Here is a 19,712-nt window from a genome sequence, read left to right as displayed (position 1 = left end):
CGTGCTCCAGCCAGGCACGGTTCAGCCTGGCATGGTCCAGCTAGGTAGAGTTCAGTCTGGTGTGTCGCCACCAGGTATAGGTCAGCCTGGCGTGGTCCAGCCAGGCGCGGCTCAGCCTGGCATGGTCCAGCTAGGTAGAGTTCAGTCTGGTGTGTCGCAACCAGGTATAGGTCAGCCTGGCGTGGTCCAGCCAGGCACGGTTCAGCCTGGCATGGTCCAGCTAGGTAGAGTTCAGCCTGGTGTGTTACAACCAGGTATAGGTCAGCCTGGCGTGGTCCAGCCAGGTGCGGTTCAGCCTGGCATGGTCCAGCTAGGTAGAGTTCAGCCTGGTGTGTTGCAAGCAGGTATAGGTCAGCCTGGCGTGGTCCAGCCAGGTGCAGTTCAGCCTGGCATGGTCCAGCTAGGTAGAGTTCCGTCTGGTGTGTTGCAACCCGGTATAGGTCAGCCAAGCGCGGTCCAGCCAAGTAGAGTTCAGTCTGGTGTGTTGCAACCAGGTATAGGTCAGCGTGGCCTGGTCCAGCCTGGTGCACTTCCTAGTGGTTGGGGGCAGCCTGATGCATATTCACCAGGCTTGGTCCAACCTAGTCAGTTTGGTTTGGTTCAGCTAAGAGCTGATCAATATGGTTTTGTGCAGCCTGGTGTAGCACATGGTTTACTCCAAAGTAGTGACAGTCAGCGCGGTTTGCTGCAACCTGGAGTGGGTCAAGTTGAGTGGACACAACCTGGAATAAGTCGTCATGATTTACTACAACCTGGTGTGGATGGAAGTGGCTTAGCCCAAGGTGGAATGGCTCAGCAGGGTTTGGCACAACCTGACAAGGCACGGCAGGGTGTGGCACAACCTGACATGGCTCGGCAGGGTGTGGCACAACCTGCAGCACTTAGTGTGGACAAGTTTGGCTTGGCACAGCCTATCGTGGACCAGAGTGGTTTAGTGCAGCCTGGCATGGACCAACGTGGCTTGGTACAACCTAGGATGTACCAGTATGGTTTTGTGGAGCCTTCTGAACGTAGCTTCATGCAACCCAGAGCACAGCCGGACGTGGATCAGCGTGGCCTGATGCAGCCTGGACTAGCTCAGTCTAGGCTGGTACAGCCTGTCATAGATCAGCGTGGCCTGGTGCAGCCTATCATGGATCAGCGTGGCCTGGTGCATTCTGGACTAGCTCAGCCTCGGCTGATGCAGCCTGGTGCAGTTCAGCATGGCCTGGTGCAGTCTCTCATGACTCAGTATGGCCTGATGCAGCCAGGTGCAGCTCAGCCTGGTTTGGTGCAGCCTGGCATGGATCAACAGGACTCTCTGCAGCTAGAAGAAAAGCGTGAATTACTGCAGCCCGGCATGGATCGGCTTCGCTTACCAAAGGCTGAGAAAGAAAAACGTGGCTTACTTCAGCCTGGGGCAGATCAGCCTGATTTGGTGCAGCCTGGGGCAGATCGGCCTGGTTTGGTGCAGCCTGGGGCAGATCGGCCTGGTTTGGTGCAGCCTGGGGCAGATCGGCCTGGTTTGGTGCAGCCTGGGGCAGATCGGCCTGGTTTGGTGCAGCCTGGGGCAGATCAGCCTGGTTTGGTGCAGCATTTGACTAGGTTTGACATAATGCAGCCTGGGATGGTTGAGCCTGGTGCAGGCCCTCAGGGTTTGGGTCAGCCTGGCTTGGCCCCACCTGGTGCTTATCCACCTGCTTTTATTCAACCTGGTATATTTCCTCATGGGATACCTCAACCTGCTACACTTCCACGTGGTTTCCAACAACCCACTCCAATTCAGCCAGTCTTTGTAACACCAAGCATAGATCTTCAGTTTTCGACATGGGAGGGTGAAGCTCAGCAACCACAATTGCCCCAGTTGTATCAGCTTCCTGCACCATACCAAGCCAGGCAAGACATACTTCCTGAAGCAGCCCATCAAACAGTTGAAGTTCAGTATGAAGCAGAGCAGGCTGGTCTGGCTTACCCTGAACCAGTACAAAGAGTTGAGGTAGATACCCAGGTCTCTTGGGACCTAAGTAAACTTAGCTCAATCAGCCAATTTGAATCAGCTGCCGGAGCTGCCCCGGAGCGAGTCTCCGTTGACTCCCGGACTCAATCCTGGAACTACCTCCGGCAATCCTCATCAGTAAGTGATACCTGGCGAGAGCGAGAGAGAGAACGAGAGCGGGAGAGAGAACGAGAGCGAGAGAGAGAACGAGAGAGAGAACGAGAGCGGGAGAGAGAACGAGAGCGAGAGCGGCAGGAGTCACTGGAGAAACTGGCTCCAAGCTTCCCCATGGCAGTGGAAACATTTCGCCTGGTAGGAGAGCTCATTGCCCTTTATTTAGAACTGAAGGAACACTTGAAAGACTTGGACGAGGAACAGGCAGGCCAGACTGACTTCGAGAAAATCCAGTACCTGATCTCAATGATAGGTGAGTATCCTTTGCCGCAGAGGGAAGGCAGCCTCACTCCCTCTCTCCCTGGGACAGAGCACAATCTGACCTAGACCTGACTCCACACGCAGCAGCAGCTGTGGGGAGGCCAGTTGTAGATAGCAGAGTGTGAGACCAAGCCAGTAGGACTGGGGTAGACTTGAGAGAAGCATGAAGCAGGCTTCTGGGCCTTTGTCAGGGTGGTGGGGTGAGGGCGTACAAGGTGAGGGCATAGCAAGAGGGGGGGGTGCGTGGTGGTGGGAGAACTGCAGGACTAAGCTCACCATCGGTAGGGATGGCAGAGGCAGCAGGAGATAGAAAACTAGCAGTCACATACCATGTGGACAGATTCCAGTCTCCCCTTTTCTACCTCCTTGTCCAGTCACCAGGGAAAACAAGATCAAGTCAATCTGTTGACTTGACCTCTGGGCTCAGTTCATATTGAGAGACTGTAAAACACAGGTCAAGGAGCCCAATGGGAATCCTACCCCCTGATGGTAGTCTCCATATCCCGTAGTCAAAAAGGCCATACCCCAGGACCTGCCAGATCAGTTGAAGAGCCTAAAGATGTTGAACAGAGAAGTTCGGCAAGACAAGGCAAAAGTGCGTATGGGAGGGGAGGGTCAGTTTCCGTAGTTCGTAGTTAACAGTCTGGAGCCCTATTAGGAACTCTCTAGCAATGGAGGCCATTGCAAGAGGCTGCTGGGTACCCACTGCCTCATCCATGAGATAGAAGAAGGGCAGAATAACCAGTCGGCTGCCATCAGGAAGCCAACAAGCAGGCCTGTTTGACACTTGGCTTTCTCTGTGCTTGTAGCTGGACAAGATACAAAGGTTGCTGGACGCTACTGCTGACACCTCTGGAGGGAAGGAAGTGAAGCCTAACCACCTGAGCTTGCAGCTGGGCATCCTCAGGTGACACGCCTCCACGGGTGACACGCCTCCACGGGGCGGGGCATCCTCGGGTGACACGCCTCCACGGGGCGGGGCATCCTCAGGTGACACGCCTCCACGGGTGACACGCCTCCACGGGGCGGGGCATCCTCAGGTGACACGCCTCCATGGGGCGGGGCATCCTCAGGTGACACGCCTCCACGTGTGTGTGTGTGTGGGTGCATCCACAGTGGGGGGCGGGGTCCTGCCTGGCCTCATGGTGAAGGCCCAGGCAGTAGAAGCAGCCGTCTACCTCCCCACATCCTGCAATGGTCACTGTCTCTCATCTGGATTGTACCTGCTCTTCGGGTTGCTTAGTCTTTACAAGATCTGGTAGAAGACCTCCAACATTCCTAAAATGGCACAACACCAGGACTGGGAGGAACACCAGTGTCCTTGGGCTACGACCCACCACAGCACCCTCCTTCCCCAATCTGGGATTCCTAGACAGAGGCTCCTGGTGGCCTTATTGTGCTGTGTGTCCCACAGTCAGGCCTCTGCTCTTCTGAGCAAAGGGTTCTGGGCAGTGGTGGGACCAGCTGTTCTCTGACATTGCAGAGTCACCGTGTCTGACATTGAGAAGGAGTTGATTGAGTTGAGAGAGAGCCAGGATCGAGGGAAGGCTGCCATGGAGAATTCTGTCTCTGAGGCTTCTCTTTACCTGCAGGATCAGGTGAACAGTGTGTGACCAAGGTCCAGGGCCCCTCCCAGGGTCAGGGCAGAGGGTTGGCAGCCAACCTCCCCAACCAGGAGACCAGCCATGGGGTGTGTGTGGAGTCATTTTCTGTTGCTGTGATAAAAGACCATGACCAAAAAGGACTTAGAGAAGATTAGTGCTCCATGGCAGGGAAGGCCTCCTGACAGGCAAGGCGGAGGCTGGCAGGCTACACAAAGGAAGTCACAACCATGGACCAAGCGTTCCAAGGCATGGGCCTTGGAGGGCGCTTCTCACCCAAAGCACTGCAGGCTAGCAGGAGCAATTGGCTGCTGCTCAGCTAGGTCTGAGGTCGCAAGTTCAAAGGCAAGGGCACCGGGGCAGTAGTTGAGACACAGGCTCCTCTACTGCCTGCTTCCTATTGTGTATTTCCTTTAATTCATACATCATAAAACACACCTTTAGTTCCAGCACTCGGGAGGCAGAGGCAGGCAGATCTCTGAGTTTGAGGCCAGCCTGGTCTACAGAGTGAGTTCCAGGACAGCCAGGGCTACACAGAGAAACCCTGTCTCAGAGAAAAACAAAAGAACAGAACAAACAAAAACACCTTTTAATCATATTTTGTTATTTTTAATAATTTAACATCTTTTACATCATTTCCTCCTCCCCTCTCTTCCCACAAGCTCTCCTATTTGTTCTCTTTCAAATTCATGATCTCTTTTGCTTCCACTGTGTGTGTATGTGGTCTTAATTATAAAAGTGCAACCTGCTCGTTCCATGTAGTGTTCCTTGTACCCTTGTACGGATGTTTTCAGCACTGGCCATTTGTATTGGCAGGGTTCCCCTAGAAAGGGAGCTTGTTCTCTGATCTCAGTATTCCTGGGTTGCCAGTAGTTCTTTGTCTGAGGCTGAGGCAGAAGCGCTCCCTGTCCCTCAGTAGCTTCTTTCTCTAGGGTGTCAACCTTTTTTTGGTTTTCCGAGATAGGGTTTCTCTGTGTAGCCCTGGCTGTCTTGGAACTCACTCTGTAGACCAGGCTGGCCTTGAACTCAGAAATCCGCCTGCCTCTGCCTCCCAAGTGCTGGGATTAAAGGCGTGTGACACCACTGCCCAGCGGTGTCAACCTTTTTCTACAATTATTTTTAGTAATGTGTGAGCGTGTACATGTGTGAGGGGAGGAGTACTGCTCAGGAGTACTGAGGCACGGGACCCCTGGAGCTGGAGTTACAAGTGACCCCTGATGTGGATGCTGGGAACTGAGCCGAGCAGTACTCACTCTTAATCACCAAACCAGATCTTCAGCCCTTTGTTTTTTCTTTTATACATTTATTTTATTGTGTGTTTTGGGTCTTTTGTCCTCATGTATGTGCACCGCACGCATGGGACCTTCTCAGAGTTCCAGAAAAGGGCATCGTGTCCCCTGAAACTGGAGTTGTAGATGGTTGTGAGCCATCATGCCGGTGCTGAACCCAGGTCCCCTCAGAGAGCAGTATGTGCTCTTAGCCACTGAGCCATCTTTCCAATCCTGGCATCCACTTTCATTGTGACTCAAAATAATCCATTCTGTGGCCAATAGAAGGTTCTATCTCCAACCATCAGGTTGACAGCTGGGTTGCTCCCTCTTATAGCTACTAGGATTCATACTGCCGTGAACATTCATGGACGCATGTCTTTGGGTACGTTTCCATTCCTCTGGGGCATGGATCTTGAAGTAGAGGTTCTGCATGGCGTAGTGACTGAACTCTCAAGTAACTCACTGGCTACTTTCCCAGATGAAACCTTGCCAGTAGAGGATGACAATTGCCAGTTTCCATGTCTTCACCAACACTTATCATTCTCTCTTTCAAGATTTATTCTATTTGTTCTTAATTATCAGAGTGTGTGTGTGTGTGTGTGTATGTGTGTGTTTGTGTATATACATGTGTGTGTTGTGTGTACATGTGTATGTATTATATACATATGTGTGTGTGTGGTGTGTATATGCCTGTTTGTTTGTGTATGCACATGTGTGTGGTTTTTGGTTTGTATGTGTATTTGTGTGCTCTGTGTCTTTGTGTTGTATATGTATGTGTATATATATGTATGTATGTTTATGTGTATATATATGTGTGTGTACATGTGTGTGTTGTATATGTATGTATATGTATATATATGCATGTGTGGTGTGTATATGCATGTCTATTTGTGTATGTACATATGTGTGGTTTTTGTTTTATATGTGTGTGTGTGCTATGTGTCTTTGTGTTTGTGTGTATGTGTGTATATGTCTGTATGTTTATGTGTATATGTGTGTGTGCACATGTGTGTACTGTGTGTATGTGTGTTTGTGTATGTATATGTGTGTGCATGTGTATATTTGCATGTGTTTATGTATGTACATGTGTGTTTTGTGTTTTGTATATGTATGTGTGTGCTATGTGCCTTTGTGTTGTGTATGTGTGCACACATATGAGTACAGGTATCCAGAAGGAGGTGTCAGATCCTTTGAGGATGGAGTTAAGGTCACTGGGAGCCATCATGTGGATGCTGGGAATCAGACCTGAGTCCCCGTAAGAGCAGCAGCCAGTGTTCTTGGCAGCTCAGCCATTTCTCCAGCCATCTTCTCTCCTTTTTGAAAGGCACAGGGTGTAAAATGTTACTATGGTTTGGATCTGCATTTCCTTGGTAACAAGTGATGCTTAGACCTTCTCATTTTGATGATGACTGGTCATCAGGTGCTTTCTGTGTGCTGAAACACATGGTACTGGATAGATCAAACCCAGTGCCCTACATTATAGACAAATGTTGGTTTTATCTTCTCAGATGAAGGACTGAGATAAGAGCCATACCCAAGCTGTGCAAATACACAGCTTAGGCTGAGCCCAGAGCATTTCCTTCTCTGTTCTAGCTATTCCTAGGTTGGAAGCTTCTAGCCTCTGTACAATCTAATCTTCCAAGCTGACTGATTCAATCCAGCATCTCTTGGATTCTGACTGAATTGCTCTGCCTGGCCTCATACCAACTTTGGCAATATGTTCTAATCTTCTAGCTCCCTATTCTCTGGATCATTCTGCCTTCACCTGTGTCTAAACTGTCTCTGTAAAGGTGTCCCAGTAAAAACTGCCACACACACACACACACACACACACACACACACACACACAGACACACAGACACACCACCCACCACATACCACACACTACCTCTGTAGTGTGTAGTTTTTGCTACCCTGCTTTAAACTCTGGAAACAGACCACACTTACCCAGAGAACATTAGATCCTCAGATAAAAAAACGCAGACACGCACACATTGTTCAATTTTAACCTGCCTTTTTGGCTCAGTGGTTGGGCTCTTCTAAGCTTTTCTTGGCTAGTGGGCCCTTCCCAATACTCTTAGCTAAACACTCTAACCTCTCACCTGGAGAAGCGGCCTATGGCTGCTCTGCCCTAGATCTCACGTGGCTGTTCACCTTTTGTCCCTCCAAAACATGATAGAAAAACTCCTTTCCTCCCTTGCGTCTCTTCACCTCCCCTCTGAGGAACCAGAAGTCCTGCCTCTTTCTTTCCACCCAACAATTGGCCCCTGACATCTGTATTGATAGATTAAGAACCAATTGGGAGGGGCTCCAAGATGGCTCAGCGAGTAAGAGCACTGACTGCTCTTCCGAAGGTCCTGAGTTCGGATGCCAGCAACCACATGGTGGCTCACAACCACCAGTAATGAGATTGGACGCCCTCTTCTAGTGTGTCTGAAGACAGCTACAGTGAATTATGCCAGAGCCAACTGGGCCGGAGTGAGCAGGGTGGCAGAGGTCCTGAGTCCAATTCCCAGTAGCCACATACATGATGGCTCACAGCCATCTGTACAGCTACAATGTACACATACACATAAAATAAATAAATTCTTAAAAAAAAACCAATTGGGAAACAAGACCTTGGCATCAGATCCGCCCCCACGCACTCTTGTCTCCTCCTCCCCTCTCTTCAGTAGCCTCTCTTTCCTATGCTGTTTTTGTGTGAGTCGGGTATATCCTATCTCTGACTCATTCTGTCAGATCTTTCTCTGATTCATCACTTTGTCTGCTCCTCAATTAGACTTCACTTTCATACATGGGTGCTACCTTCCTACAAATGAATCTTACCTTCATTGTTAGGGATTAAACCATGCATACTAAAGGCAAGTCTGTATTCTAGCCAGGGCGTGTCTGCATTCTGTCTGGATCATATCTTTGGGTGTGATCCCCTGTCAGAGTGGCCATGTTGCTGGATTAAAATTCTTCTACAGTCAGGAGGCAGTTCAGAGAGCCAAAGGTTACCTGTCAGCTCAGTTGTCAGCCTAAAGTTCACATCTGAGCTCCGCAGCCTTGGGGGACCTCCCAGGACCACAATGAACACTAAAAAAAAACCCTATGCCCAACCTGACTCCACCCCCATCTCTTTTGCTTTCTTTCTTCCTCCTTTTTTCTTTCTTCTTTCTTTCTTTCTTTCTTTCTCTCTATCTCTCTCTCTCTTTCTCTCTCTTTTGTTTTTTTTCTGTCTTCTCTCTCTCTCTTGTTTTTTTCTGTCTTCTCTCTCCCTCCCTCCCCTCCCTCTCTCTCTCTCTTTCTCTCTCTCTTGTTCTTTTTCTGTCTTCTCTCTCTCTCCCTCTCTCTCTTTCTCTCTCTCTTGTTTTTTTCTGTCTTCCCTCTCTCCTTCTCTCTCTCATTTTTTCTGTCTTCTGTCTCCCTCTCTCTCTTGTTTTTTTTCTGTCTTCCCTCTCTCCCTCTCTCTCTCTCTCTCTCTCTCTCTCATTTTTTCTGTCTTCTGTCTCCCTCTCTCTTGTTTTTTTTCTGTCCTCTCTCTCTCTCTCTCTCTCTCTCTCTCTCTCTCTCTCTCTTTCTCTCTCTCTTTTGTTTTTTTTTTTTCTGTCTTCAGTGCCAGGATGGAACCTATGCTGCCATGGAAACACTCCATACCCAGCTCTGGTACCCTCGCATCCTTTCCAGCAGGTCTCACCTTCAGCACCACCTGAACACTCTGGCTCCTGGCTCCGTGGCTCCGTGGCTCCGTGGCCTTCTGCCTTTCTCCCAGCATACTTATGCCTTCTTAGGCTGTTCTTTCTGAAGTGTCATCCTGGTTCTGATTTTCCCAGAGACCTGCTTTTTATTCTTGAAGGTTCTACTGAGACACCCAGCTCTTCTGAAGATTGTTTTAACTCAGAGAACGATACGCCTTTTTCAACCCTGGCAGCCATCGGGTGCACGGGCCTTAGCTCAGGACCCTTCCTTAGCAAGCTGCTGACCATGTGAGCTCAGAACAGAAATGTGTTGAGTGTGGGGCCGCAGCTGGAGAGCAAACTTCCAGTTTGGGGCAGTCTGAGGCAGGCCATTCCTTTGACTGACTACTTGGGCCTAACTTTGTTCACGAGTGCCTTTCTTCCTCACCCCTCTTGGCCACGCACATCTCTCTTCTATTTCTGTCCTCTAGCAACTTGTGTGTCTCTCACCCTGTCTCAAACACCTTCCCTAAGCTCTAGGAAGACTATCTGGTAGCACTGACCACGTGGAAAGGAATGGTGTGACATGATCATGACCCTTTTGGAAGCTGGGCAGCATCCTTAGGTTTTGGTTGGTTGTTCTTGAATCCAACGGGCCACCCAACAATCATTGATAGTAACCAAGTAAGACCATAGGGAGAAGAGGGAAACAGGAGGGCCAGGCTGAGTGGCTCTTCCTGGAAGCCACTTGCCCCTCCAGACTCAGAGATATCCCTGTAGCTTTGTCCTGTACCTCTCACATTCCTTTGTGGTTAGAGTTTACATCCTGGGTGAGACAGATGCGCAAGAGCACTGCTCACACCCCGTGCTGCAAGAGCCTTGCATCACCAGAACCCCGGGAGAGCACCCTTACAGGATTTAGCTACAGACACTGTATGCACTAGCCCGGTGGACTGGCTGGGCTCCCTCCCATAGGGGTTTTGTCATTAATGCTGCCTGCTGGCAGCGAAGGTACTTGAAAAACTAAGTGCTGGGTAGAGATCTACCATGTACTGTGTGCAGTACCCTCTGTGACGCCCTGAGGAGGCAGAGGCTGCCTGCCTGTCTCACAGCAGGAGACAGGCAGAATATGCCACACCATTGGTTAGACAAGACCTTAACCCATCTCCCTGCCTCCCCCTTCATGTCTGTCCTGCATACAGTTGGACAAGCTCAGAACCATCATTGAGAGCATGCTGAGCTCCTCCTCCACACTGCTGTCCATGAGCATAACCCCACACAAGTCCACGACCGGCCTGGTGCCTGGCCAGATTGACCCTGAGGCCACCTGTCCCGCCTGTAGTCTGGATGTGAGCCACCAAGTCAGCCTGCTGGTACAGCGCTATGAGCAGCTACAGGATATGGTCAGTGGCCTAGCTGCCTCCAGGCCATCCAAGAAGGCCAAGCTGCAGAGCCAGGTGAGTCTCCACCCAGCTCCCTCACAAGGCGGCTGGATGTGGTAATAGGAGCGTATGGGAAGGGTGGGCCTAGTGGGCGGCACATACAGTGCCCGTTACAGGATGCAGAGACCCAGGCACAGCTGCAGGACTCAGGGTTCCTCAGTTGCTGGTGTTTCCAACACTTTGTAAACGTTCCCTGGAGGGAGGGCTTGCTGCTGGGCTGAGGGTCACCACCAGATCTTGCTCTTGGATGCAAGAATTTAGATTTGGTTTAAATTGTTGCCTATATCTCACCTCTCGGGGATCATGGGACAACATAGGACATGTGAGCCACAGTCACCTCTCTGATGACTCCATAAGACCACTGATGCCAGTCCACAGACATGTGGCGGGGGTAGGGGTGGGGGTGGGGTTGATGACTACATCCAGAGGAGGGACACAACTGTCTTGGATACCTCTGAAGAAAGCCAGAATGGGTTTGAAGTGGGGTGTCGGTCGATGGTTGTGATTTTAACATGCATGTTTATTTGGGTGTGTGCATGTGTGCATATGTGCACATGCACATGCACGGTGTACTTGCAAGCCGGAGGACAGTTTGCAGGAGTCAGTTCTTTGTTTCCATGATGTAGGTCCAGGGGGTTGAAGTCAGGTCACCAGGCTCAGCAACAAGTCCCTTCACATGTGGGGGCGCCTTCCTGGCTTTGTCTTATTCATTACAGTCTTGTGTGGTAGCCCAGATTTTTACTAGAACTTCTGACCTTCGCTTCCCTGAGCATGGGGGGTTACATTCTAAGTTCGGAAGGCAGCCTGCTATGGGATGGCTTTGTGGGTTGCCCCGGCAGCCTCCAAAAGCCCCCCTGTCACTGCTGTAGGATGAGGAGCTGCTGGGCCACGTGCAGAGTGCCATCCTGCAAGTCCAGGGCGACTGTGAGAAGCTCAACATTACTACGAGCAACCTCATTGAGGACCATCGGCAGAAGCAGAAAGACATTGAAGTGAGCAGCCGCGGGGCACCTGGGGTGGAGAGGAGGCTCATCCGCCCCACTCACCCCTGCCACTCAGCCCTGCCAACTCTTCCCTTTCTCTGTCCTGTGGGCCTCCAGGTGCTGTATCAGGGGATAGAGAGGCTGGAGAAGGAGAAGGCCGACAGAGAACACCTAGAGATGGAGATTGATGTGGTGAGCCTCTGGCTCGTCCCGAGCCAGCGTGGGGGGATGGAGGTGGAGGAGTTGGGGTGGGGAAGGCAGGGGATGCAAGGGCAGCCAGCAACACGGAGACAGGCCTCTGGAGGAACCTTCCCAGCCCATGCTGGTCTCTCTCGCAGAAAGCGGACAAGAGCGCTCTGGCATCCAAAGTGAGCCGGATCCAGTTTGATGCTACTACAGAGCAGCTGAACCACATGATGCAGGAACTGGTAGCCAAGATGAGTGGACAGGAGCAAGACTGGCAGAAACTTCTGGATAAGCTCCTGGCAGAGATGGACAGCAAGGTGAGGCTGGGAGAAGATATAGGACAGGTTGGGCTGCTCCTCATCCCTGGTCCTGCCATCGGGACACTGCCACTCTCTCCAAGCATCCCTCCCCCCATCTATCTGCCACCTCGAGCTCACCTGGTGCCCATCTCCCAGCTGGACCGCCTGGAGCTGGACCCATTGAAGCAGATGCTGGAGGATCGCTGGAAATCCCTGCGGCAGCAGCTCAAAGAGCGCTCTCCACTCTACCAGGCCGACGAGGCAGCTGCCATGCGAAGGTGAGGCCAGGAAGGCAGTGGGGAACGCTGTGCATGGCGTTCTGCGCAGGACTGTCAATCAGGTGGGGGGACTGCATTTTAGAGTTGAGTAACTTGGCCAGATCCTTCGAATCATGGTGGGGAAAAGCAGAAAGGAGGTACAAGGCTCTTGGGTTAGTTAGATTGCAGTACACTGGATTTCTAGGGCAGAGAGACCTCCCAGATGTCCCTTGGGAACCTGGCTAGGGAAATCCCACTCATGTCTGTCCACCAGGGGGCACCAGAGGCGCATACAAGATACCGAGCTGGCTAGCTGGTCCAGAATGTGTGCCTGCAAGGGATGGTTAGCGCCAGGTGAATCCCCAGGAACTGCCACCCATCCTGGAGAGGGACCAAGCTCTCTGGATCTCACTGTCTGTGTCCCATTCCTAACAGGCAGCTCTTGGCTCATTTCCACTGCTTGTCCTGTGACCGTCCCTTGGAGACAACTGTGACTGGACAGTGAGTGGGCACACCTCAACCGCAGCATCTGGTGGCAGGGAGAAGGCGTGGAAGCAGGGGTGTATCTCCCCGAACCTACTCATCTCACCTTATCTCCCCTCTTATCCTGGGTCCATCTCTGTCCCTGGTCCCTGGTCCTTCCTATGGGGCCCATACTGAATAGCGAGGCTGTCCTGTAGAACATGGCAGAGGGTGGCTGAGTGTGGGGGTATCTCTCTCACATACCCCTCCCCTTTCTCTCTGTCCCTACCCAGAGTCATCACTATGACCCCCATGATTCCGAGCATGCCAGGGCACCGTTCCATCCGGCCTTACACTGTGTTTGAACTAGAGCAGATCCGACAGCAGGGCAGAAAGTATGGGACAGTGGCATCCTGGGAGGGCCAGGGAAGGGAGGGGAGGGGAGGGATGGGAGGGGAGCACAGATGACTCCAGAGTGGCATCCTGGGAGGGCCAGGGAAGGGAGAGGAGGGGAGGGATGGGAGGGGAGCAGAGATGACTCCAGAGTGGGATCCTGGGAGGGCCAGGGAAGGGAGGGGAGGAGAGGGTTGCGAGGGGAGCAGAGATGACTCTAGAGTGGGATCCTGGGAGGGAAAGGGAAGAGAGAGAAGGGGAGGGATGGGAGGGGAGCAGAGATGACTCCAGAGTGGGATCCTGGGAGGGAAAGAGAAGGGAGGGGAGGGGAGGGATGGGAGGGGAGCAGAGATGACTCCAGAGTGGGATCCTGGGCAGGGGAGGGCAGAGGAGAGATGGAAGGGATGGGAGGGGAGCAAAGATGACTCCAGAGTGTGTACTGGGAGTAGCCCAGAGCGTCTCTGACCAGGATCAATGGAGGATACTAAATTGACTTCCTTTTTTTTTTTTTTTGTATTTGTTTTGTTTGTTTTTTATTTTGTTTTGTGTTTTGTCACATTTTAAGCATTTATTTTGCTGGGGAAGGGGCTTCTGTGTTAGGGAAAACCTTTCCCAGCGAGTCTGGTCCCTCACAGGCCTTTTAGAGGTGCTGAACTGCCTACTGACCCTCAGTCCTCAGTTCCTGAGTGCCAGTTCAGTTCACACTGGCTCCTGCGCAACAGGGGCCTGGAGCCAAAGCAAGTGTGAACAACACAAGGTCCTGTCTGGTCCTGGGCTAACCTCTTTGCTTACGCCTGGGTCTCACAGCCTGAAGCTGGGCAGCAGCTTCCCTCGGGGTGATATGTCACAGATGGAGAGGAGTGTGGGGCGCCTGCACAGCATGCACTCCAAGATGCTGATGGACATTGAGAAGGTGCAGATCCACTTTGGAGGTTCTGTGAAGGCTAGCAGCCAGATGATTCGAGAGCTGCTGCATACCCAGTGCCTCAGCCACCCGTGCTACAAACGGTAGGAGGACAGAGTCCAGGGACCCACAGGCAAACTTGGCTTCTACTTGCCCAGGGTCCATTGCAGGGGGCAGGGGACGGGGAGCGGGTATGTGTGTGTGTGTGTGGCTGGGGTTGCGGATGGGAACAAGGGTGAGAGTGTATTTTGTGTGTGAAAGTGGTGCACACATGGTGTGACATGTTGTGTGTAGCTTCAGGCTCACTTACCTGCCTGTCCCAGGTAACACCCCTGGGTGGCTCAAAGTGACCCCTGTGTGTGTCTACATCCCAGGGGCGCAGATACAGCAGATTATACCTACTCGACTGTACCCCGTCGCTGTGGGGGCAGCCACACCCTCACCTACCCCTACCGGCGGAACCGCCCGCAGCACCTGTCGCCGCTGGAGGAGATACAAATCGCCATGAAGGTCTGACAGGAGCCTGGAGAGGATAGCCCTACATGCCCCCTCTAGAAAACCACCTGAAGTCCCATCAGCTGGCCCTCTGCCTGGAAGTCCCTCTTTTTCCCCTCCCTCCCTTGCTGTCCCAGGGGTTGCTAGGCAACCTCTCTACTGCCGAAATTACCTCCCCCAAGTTGCTGAGGCGGGCCTCGAATTCATGATCCTTCAGCCTCGGCCTCCTGGCTCTCTGCGGGGGTAGAATGCCCTCCATCCTTCCACCTGATTCCCAGGCACTACACTGCCACCTTCCACCACAGGCCTCAGAACTCCACAGTATCGCCTTCCATCTTGCACTCAGACCAGACTCCATGCAGGGGCCTTTCATTTTTGAGAGTGAGTCTTGGTATTTCCAGTCCTGGCTGGATTGGTACTAGCTATTTCTCCCAGACTGGCCTTGGCGTCAGTGGGAAGCCTGCTGCCAGTCTCCCAAGAGCCAGGATTACAGGCATGTGCCCTCAGGCCTCATTTCTGGGGGTCAGGCATGGGGTGGGGTGGGAGGGAGGCGGGGTGTGTGTGGGGGAAGCAGGGCAGTTCTGAGCACTGCTTGCCTCCAGTGTCTACACTCCAGGCCTCCCTGGAGGATCCTCAGGATGTTACAATGATAATGGACATGCATATCCCTCTTTAGCACGACGAGGTGGATATCTTGGGCCTCGATGGACACATCTACAAGGGGCGGATGGATACACGGTTGCCAGGCATCCTAGGGAAAGATGGTGAGTGCCCTGCCTTGCGTTCCTTCCTGGTTCTTGCTTGGGTGACAGAGGACAGTTGTCCATCTCCTGGTATGAGCATGTCTTGGACCCACTGGGCGCTAAGCACTTTCTCCTCCTGAAGCCAAGCGGCTGCTTCCTAGCGGAGAGTAGCAACCAGACCTTGGCCAATCACCTGGTAGTGGCCCCGTCCTTTCTTGCTGGTCTGCACACCGCCACAGCTGAGCTTTCCCATGCTCGCTTCAGTTCCCTGTAACAATACAGCCAAGCCCTGACGGACTTCTCAAAACTCAGCAAAAGGCAGTTACCTGACTCTAATACCAAGCAATGGACCAGGCTCCTGAAGGTCCACTTCCAGTTCATACCAGAAGTGGATGGCTGATGACTTCCCATCATGCCTTGTGCATTCCTTATTTTCTCTTTCCTGAAACATAAGTCCAGGCCGGAACTCACTCAGACCCTACCCAAGGCTGATGAGTACAGGTCCTCAGTGAATGTGCGCCGGTGAGCAGGTGGGTGGGCAGACTGATGGGCAGGTAGGGATGTAGATGAATGTAGTTGCTAAGGGGCAGAGCCACAAACTCAGCATGTGGAGGAGCCCACCACAGCCGTCTCCTGTTCTCCGAGGTCCTCCCCAGAGCTCTCACGGGTGCCCACCCTCCTTATGCTCTTTCAGCCCCAGGAGTGGCAAAACACAACAAAGCCAAGCTGCAGCAGCTGCAGCAGCTGCAACAGCTGCAGCAGCTGCAACAGCTCCAGCAGCTCCAGCAGCTCCAGCAGGCCCAGCATGCCCGGCCCCACATGCACAGGCAGGCAAACATGGGCACACCGCCCTCTCGGCCTCAGAGTGCACAGACGTTAGTGGACAGCAATGCAGGTGGGTTTCTTCTAGGCAGCCTGGACTTAGCCTGCCTTCCCTTCCTTCCCGACAGCCCTCCAGCTTCCCTCCTGCCCAGGCTAGACACAGCAAGGGCCAGGGAGCTCATGGATGGGACTGGAAGGAGAATGGAGAATAATCCAGTTCCTGAATGTTTGGTGTGTGCCAGGCCTGTGAGGTGAATGAACACTGTTGCTGTCCTACTCCACACTGGAGGAGATGGGGACAGGGATGCACCCAGCTCTGGCTCCAGGCCCAAGGTCTTCCCTGCTCAAATACAAACACTTTAAAAGCCAGGCCACAAGGCCAGGCCATGTGCGAACCCACCCCATCCCTTGCCTGTACGTATCCCTCTCGGCCTCTAGGCCTGGGAAGCCCCTAGAGTGCCAGGTCTCCCTTGAGAATCTAGATCAGATAAAAGGCCAAGGGGCTAGGGGCCTCTGGGTTCCACCACAAAAGGCCTATGGTCCTTGCTAGAATGTGAGGGAGGCTAGGACCCATGCTACCAGGTGACTAAACCAATCTCTCCCCTCATGGGTCACGGATGTGCGTGTGTGCAGGATCAGCTCCCCCCAGCCCCACACAGTATTTTGCAAATGCTTGCAGGAGACCCAGGATCACAGCACATTTGTACATTTTCTCCCCCCACCCCCGTCCCTCACCTAGTATGTTAGACCTCCGAGCTCTGTAACATGCTTACATTCCAACCCGTTATGTATAAGGTCCCATGACACAATGTCGTGTGCACGTTACCCGTGGTGCCATACCATCAAGGTACACCAAGAGCTTCTTGCCAGGCTGTCTAGATAGTTTTCATCTCTGCAACAGCCTACACTACACCTACACTGATCAACATTAGCCCCAGGAACAACTAAGGGAACAGGGGCATGGAGAGGCTGAACAGCAAGTGGCCAAGGTGGACTTCAAGGGTCATCGCTGGTAACCAAGGAGAATGGGCCATAAGAGCATGCATCTGTGATTTCTACTGGGCCCCTGTTCCTTGTATCACTTTCTACCTAGAAATACCATATGGAAGACAGGGAGAGACTGATGTAGAAAGAGTCCTGGGCTTATATAAGCCTCTAAAAGGACAAGAGGCATCAATGAAGCAGGTTCTTTCTGCGATCCTGCAGGGTGTGTGTGTGTGTGTGTGGGGGGGGTGCCTATGACTAAATGCTCCCACACAAGGACCACAGAAGGGCCCCTATGGGTTTGCTCAGGAATGGCCATGAATGCTTGTAAACTGTGTGGCCCAACCTAACAGCCAGGCTAATGGGGTTCACATCTTGCTTGGGCCTTGAGCAAGAGTGAACCCTAGTGGGTTTGGGGAGACCAGACAGAACAAGCTGAGCCCCTCTTGTCTTGCAGTTCCTCCTGGGCAAAAGACAGACAGACCAGTCTCCTCTGAGGGGCGTCTCCTGCAGTCGAACATTAGCCACTCATCCATCCCCACAGACATGGGTCTGCGGGGTAGCCAATCCGGGTTGAATATGCACGTGGATGTGCCCCCTGGGGAGGGGCTGGAGGAGCCCACACGGGGACCGCGGTCCACCACTGCCCACTAAATAAAGATATAAAGTTTTTAAAAGGGAGTTGGGTGCCAAGGAAACTCTTTGATGCCCCGCCTTAAGGACAGGAGGGCAGGTACGTGTGGAACAGCTCTGGGATTCTGGCCTCCCCATCCTAAGGGCAGACTTGTCTGTGGACGGCTGGTCTGCTTTATGGTTGGAGAGCTAGGACTTAAGCTCCACTGAGCTGTTGAGAGGATGCAGGTGCTCAGGGACGGGGATGTTGCACTCAGGGCAGGAAGAATAGCTGAGGAAGACTTCAGACCTGGTTCTGGGAGCCTAGGGTCAGAGTGGGCCAGGTCAAATCAGTGGTTATCTGACTGACAGTCTGAAGGGCTGGCCTGGGGCACTCTGGTAGCTAGGCTGGGATCCATGGTGTTTGGATACCAGTTCTACTTGGAGGTGAGGGGCTGCTGCCACCTGCTCCCCTGGCTGCAGGCTTGGCATAGCTCCAGCTCAAACAGGGCTTCCAGTCAGAAGCACACACACGTCCTAGAGTCCCTTTGGATCAGCTGCTACAAATGGCAGCTTCAAAGCCAGCTGTGGTGGAGGGGCTTGGTGCATGGCTGCCTCAGATAGGTTAGCAGTTCTAGGAAGCCGATGCCATGGCCCATTCCCAAGGCGACCCAGCCAGTGTGCTCACTCGTGTGGTCACCTGTTACCTAGGATTCTTTGGGTTCAGGGTCTGGGCAGATGAGAGTAGCCAGTGCCATGGCCACCTAGCTCCATCTTAAGCCTCCAGACAGATCTTAAGAGGTCCACGAGAGAGCCTGACCCAATTTGGGGTCCAAGAAACCCTGAATCGCACTACTCAAAGCCAGCCTGGGCTATGCAGCAAGAGCTAGTCCCCAAATAAAGCAGTTTCTATTCCCACCTCAGACTGAGATGCACAGAGTGGGAGATGGGGCAACCCCCGCACCAGTTTCCATCACTTCCTCTCACACAGGAAAGCATCTGGGGCAAGATGTTCACCTTGAAGTGTGAGAAAGGGGGCGACAAAAATCACACAGAAAAGCGCAGCAGGAAACAGGTCTCTCACTGTAAGCGGAGGGCTCGGCCGGGGTGCCTTGGGGTGAAGGCTGCCCCTAGAGAATAATGTCACTCTTCCTCCTCTCAGACTTACGTGGTCATACTTGTGACTGCATGGAAGAAGTGGCCTGGCTGAATCCCCCTGTAGGCTAGACTGCTGAGCTTTCCTGAATCTCAGGGCAGAGGCAGGGCCTGCCCCACCCCCCTCAGTGCCTGTGTCTCCCACACTGGTCCCTCCCTGGTCTAGAAGGTGGCCTCACAGGCAGTCACAACAAACTCTCCTTGTCCAGGACCTGCGTCACAGCCAGAGGGACAGGACTCACATTCCCTCAGTTAGATGGACTAGCCTCCACCATTCCATACCTGAGCACAGCTGCCCCACCCTTTCCCCAAGCTGGTACTTCTGAATGGACCCTTGCCCAGCCTCTGCCTGGCCGCCCACAGGCCTGCCAGGGATTTCCCCTTCCAGCCTGGGAAAGCACAGGTGGGCAGGGGCGAGTCTGGGAGGAACCCAAGGGGTTGTAACTAGGAAACAAAACTGAAAGGAGAGAGCCAGCTCCCAAGTCCAGCCATGTGTCACATGCAACAAAGGGTAGCTGGGCCCATTGCTCCGCTCCACCCGTGTGTATGTATGTGCCTCCTGACTGGGGCCTATAAGTTTCATTTCACTTTGGCTCCCATCTTCCCCATTCAGCTCTGCTCGACTCCCCAGAGTTGAGGGGCAGGAAGGGTTTAGATCCACTGGAGCTGATCAGGAAGGACTCCAGGAGCAACTTGTTGCTGATGGGTCGCCCACTCCTGCCTCACCCACCTAACATCCTGCAGGAGGCTAAGAGGAGCTGGTTTAGAAACTGCCAGCACCACCAAGGCCCCTTCAGGAATTGTGTAGAACCAGGTCAGGACCTGCCCGTCTGCAGCACCTAACACACTGGCAATGTATCCTTATTAGGAAATGCCACAGCCAAATGACAATGCCTTGCCCGCCCCCAGCCAGAGACCCCACTGGCCTCCCCCACCAAAGCAAAAACAAAAGCACCACAAACCAGGGAAGTTAGAAAAGTCTTTAAGTTTTTAAATTAAAATTGCACCCTGGTGCGATGATTTTAATTTGGGAA

At 52.9% G+C, this 19,712-nt stretch overlaps 1 protein-coding gene across 2 annotated transcripts in view; it reads left to right on the top strand.

Annotated features, from left to right (window-relative positions):
- Qrich2 (glutamine rich 2) overlaps positions 1-17,592 on the top strand; it is a 27,450-nt gene extending 9,858 nt beyond the window's left edge. Inside the window, exons 6-22 of one of the 2 annotated variants that reach the window (XM_031353051.1) lie at positions 1-1,417; positions 1,448-2,402; positions 2,920-3,005; positions 3,220-3,317; positions 3,894-4,008; positions 10,144-10,398; positions 11,253-11,375; positions 11,484-11,558; positions 11,705-11,869; positions 12,008-12,129; positions 12,544-12,609; positions 12,864-12,965; positions 13,771-13,971; positions 14,242-14,377; positions 15,039-15,126; positions 15,800-16,000; positions 17,369-17,592. In XM_031353051.1, coding sequence (XP_031208911.1) covers positions 1-1,417; positions 1,448-2,402; positions 2,920-3,005; positions 3,220-3,317; positions 3,894-4,008; positions 10,144-10,398; positions 11,253-11,375; positions 11,484-11,558; positions 11,705-11,869; positions 12,008-12,129; positions 12,544-12,609; positions 12,864-12,965; positions 13,771-13,971; positions 14,242-14,377; positions 15,039-15,126; positions 15,800-16,000; positions 17,369-17,565 — 4,402 coding nt within the window. In that variant the 3' untranslated portion in view covers positions 17,566-17,592. Of the gene's footprint in view, positions 2,403-2,919; positions 3,006-3,219; positions 3,318-3,893; positions 4,009-10,143; positions 10,399-11,252; positions 11,376-11,483; positions 11,559-11,704; positions 11,870-12,007; positions 12,130-12,543; positions 12,610-12,863; positions 12,966-13,770; positions 13,972-14,241; positions 14,378-15,038; positions 15,127-15,799; positions 16,001-17,368 lie in introns of both variants that reach the window. The other variant, XM_031353050.1, reaches the window with a different exon arrangement.
- Positions 17,593-19,712: the final 2,120 nt, after the last annotated feature.

Source organism: Mastomys coucha, unplaced genomic scaffold, assembly GCF_008632895.1.
Source record: "Mastomys coucha isolate ucsf_1 unplaced genomic scaffold, UCSF_Mcou_1 pScaffold5, whole genome shotgun sequence".
Lineage (NCBI taxonomy): Eukaryota > Metazoa > Chordata > Mammalia > Rodentia > Muridae > Mastomys > Mastomys coucha.
The sequence above is the reverse complement of the archived record's forward strand: the minus strand, read 5'-3'. Positions and strand labels throughout refer to the sequence as shown.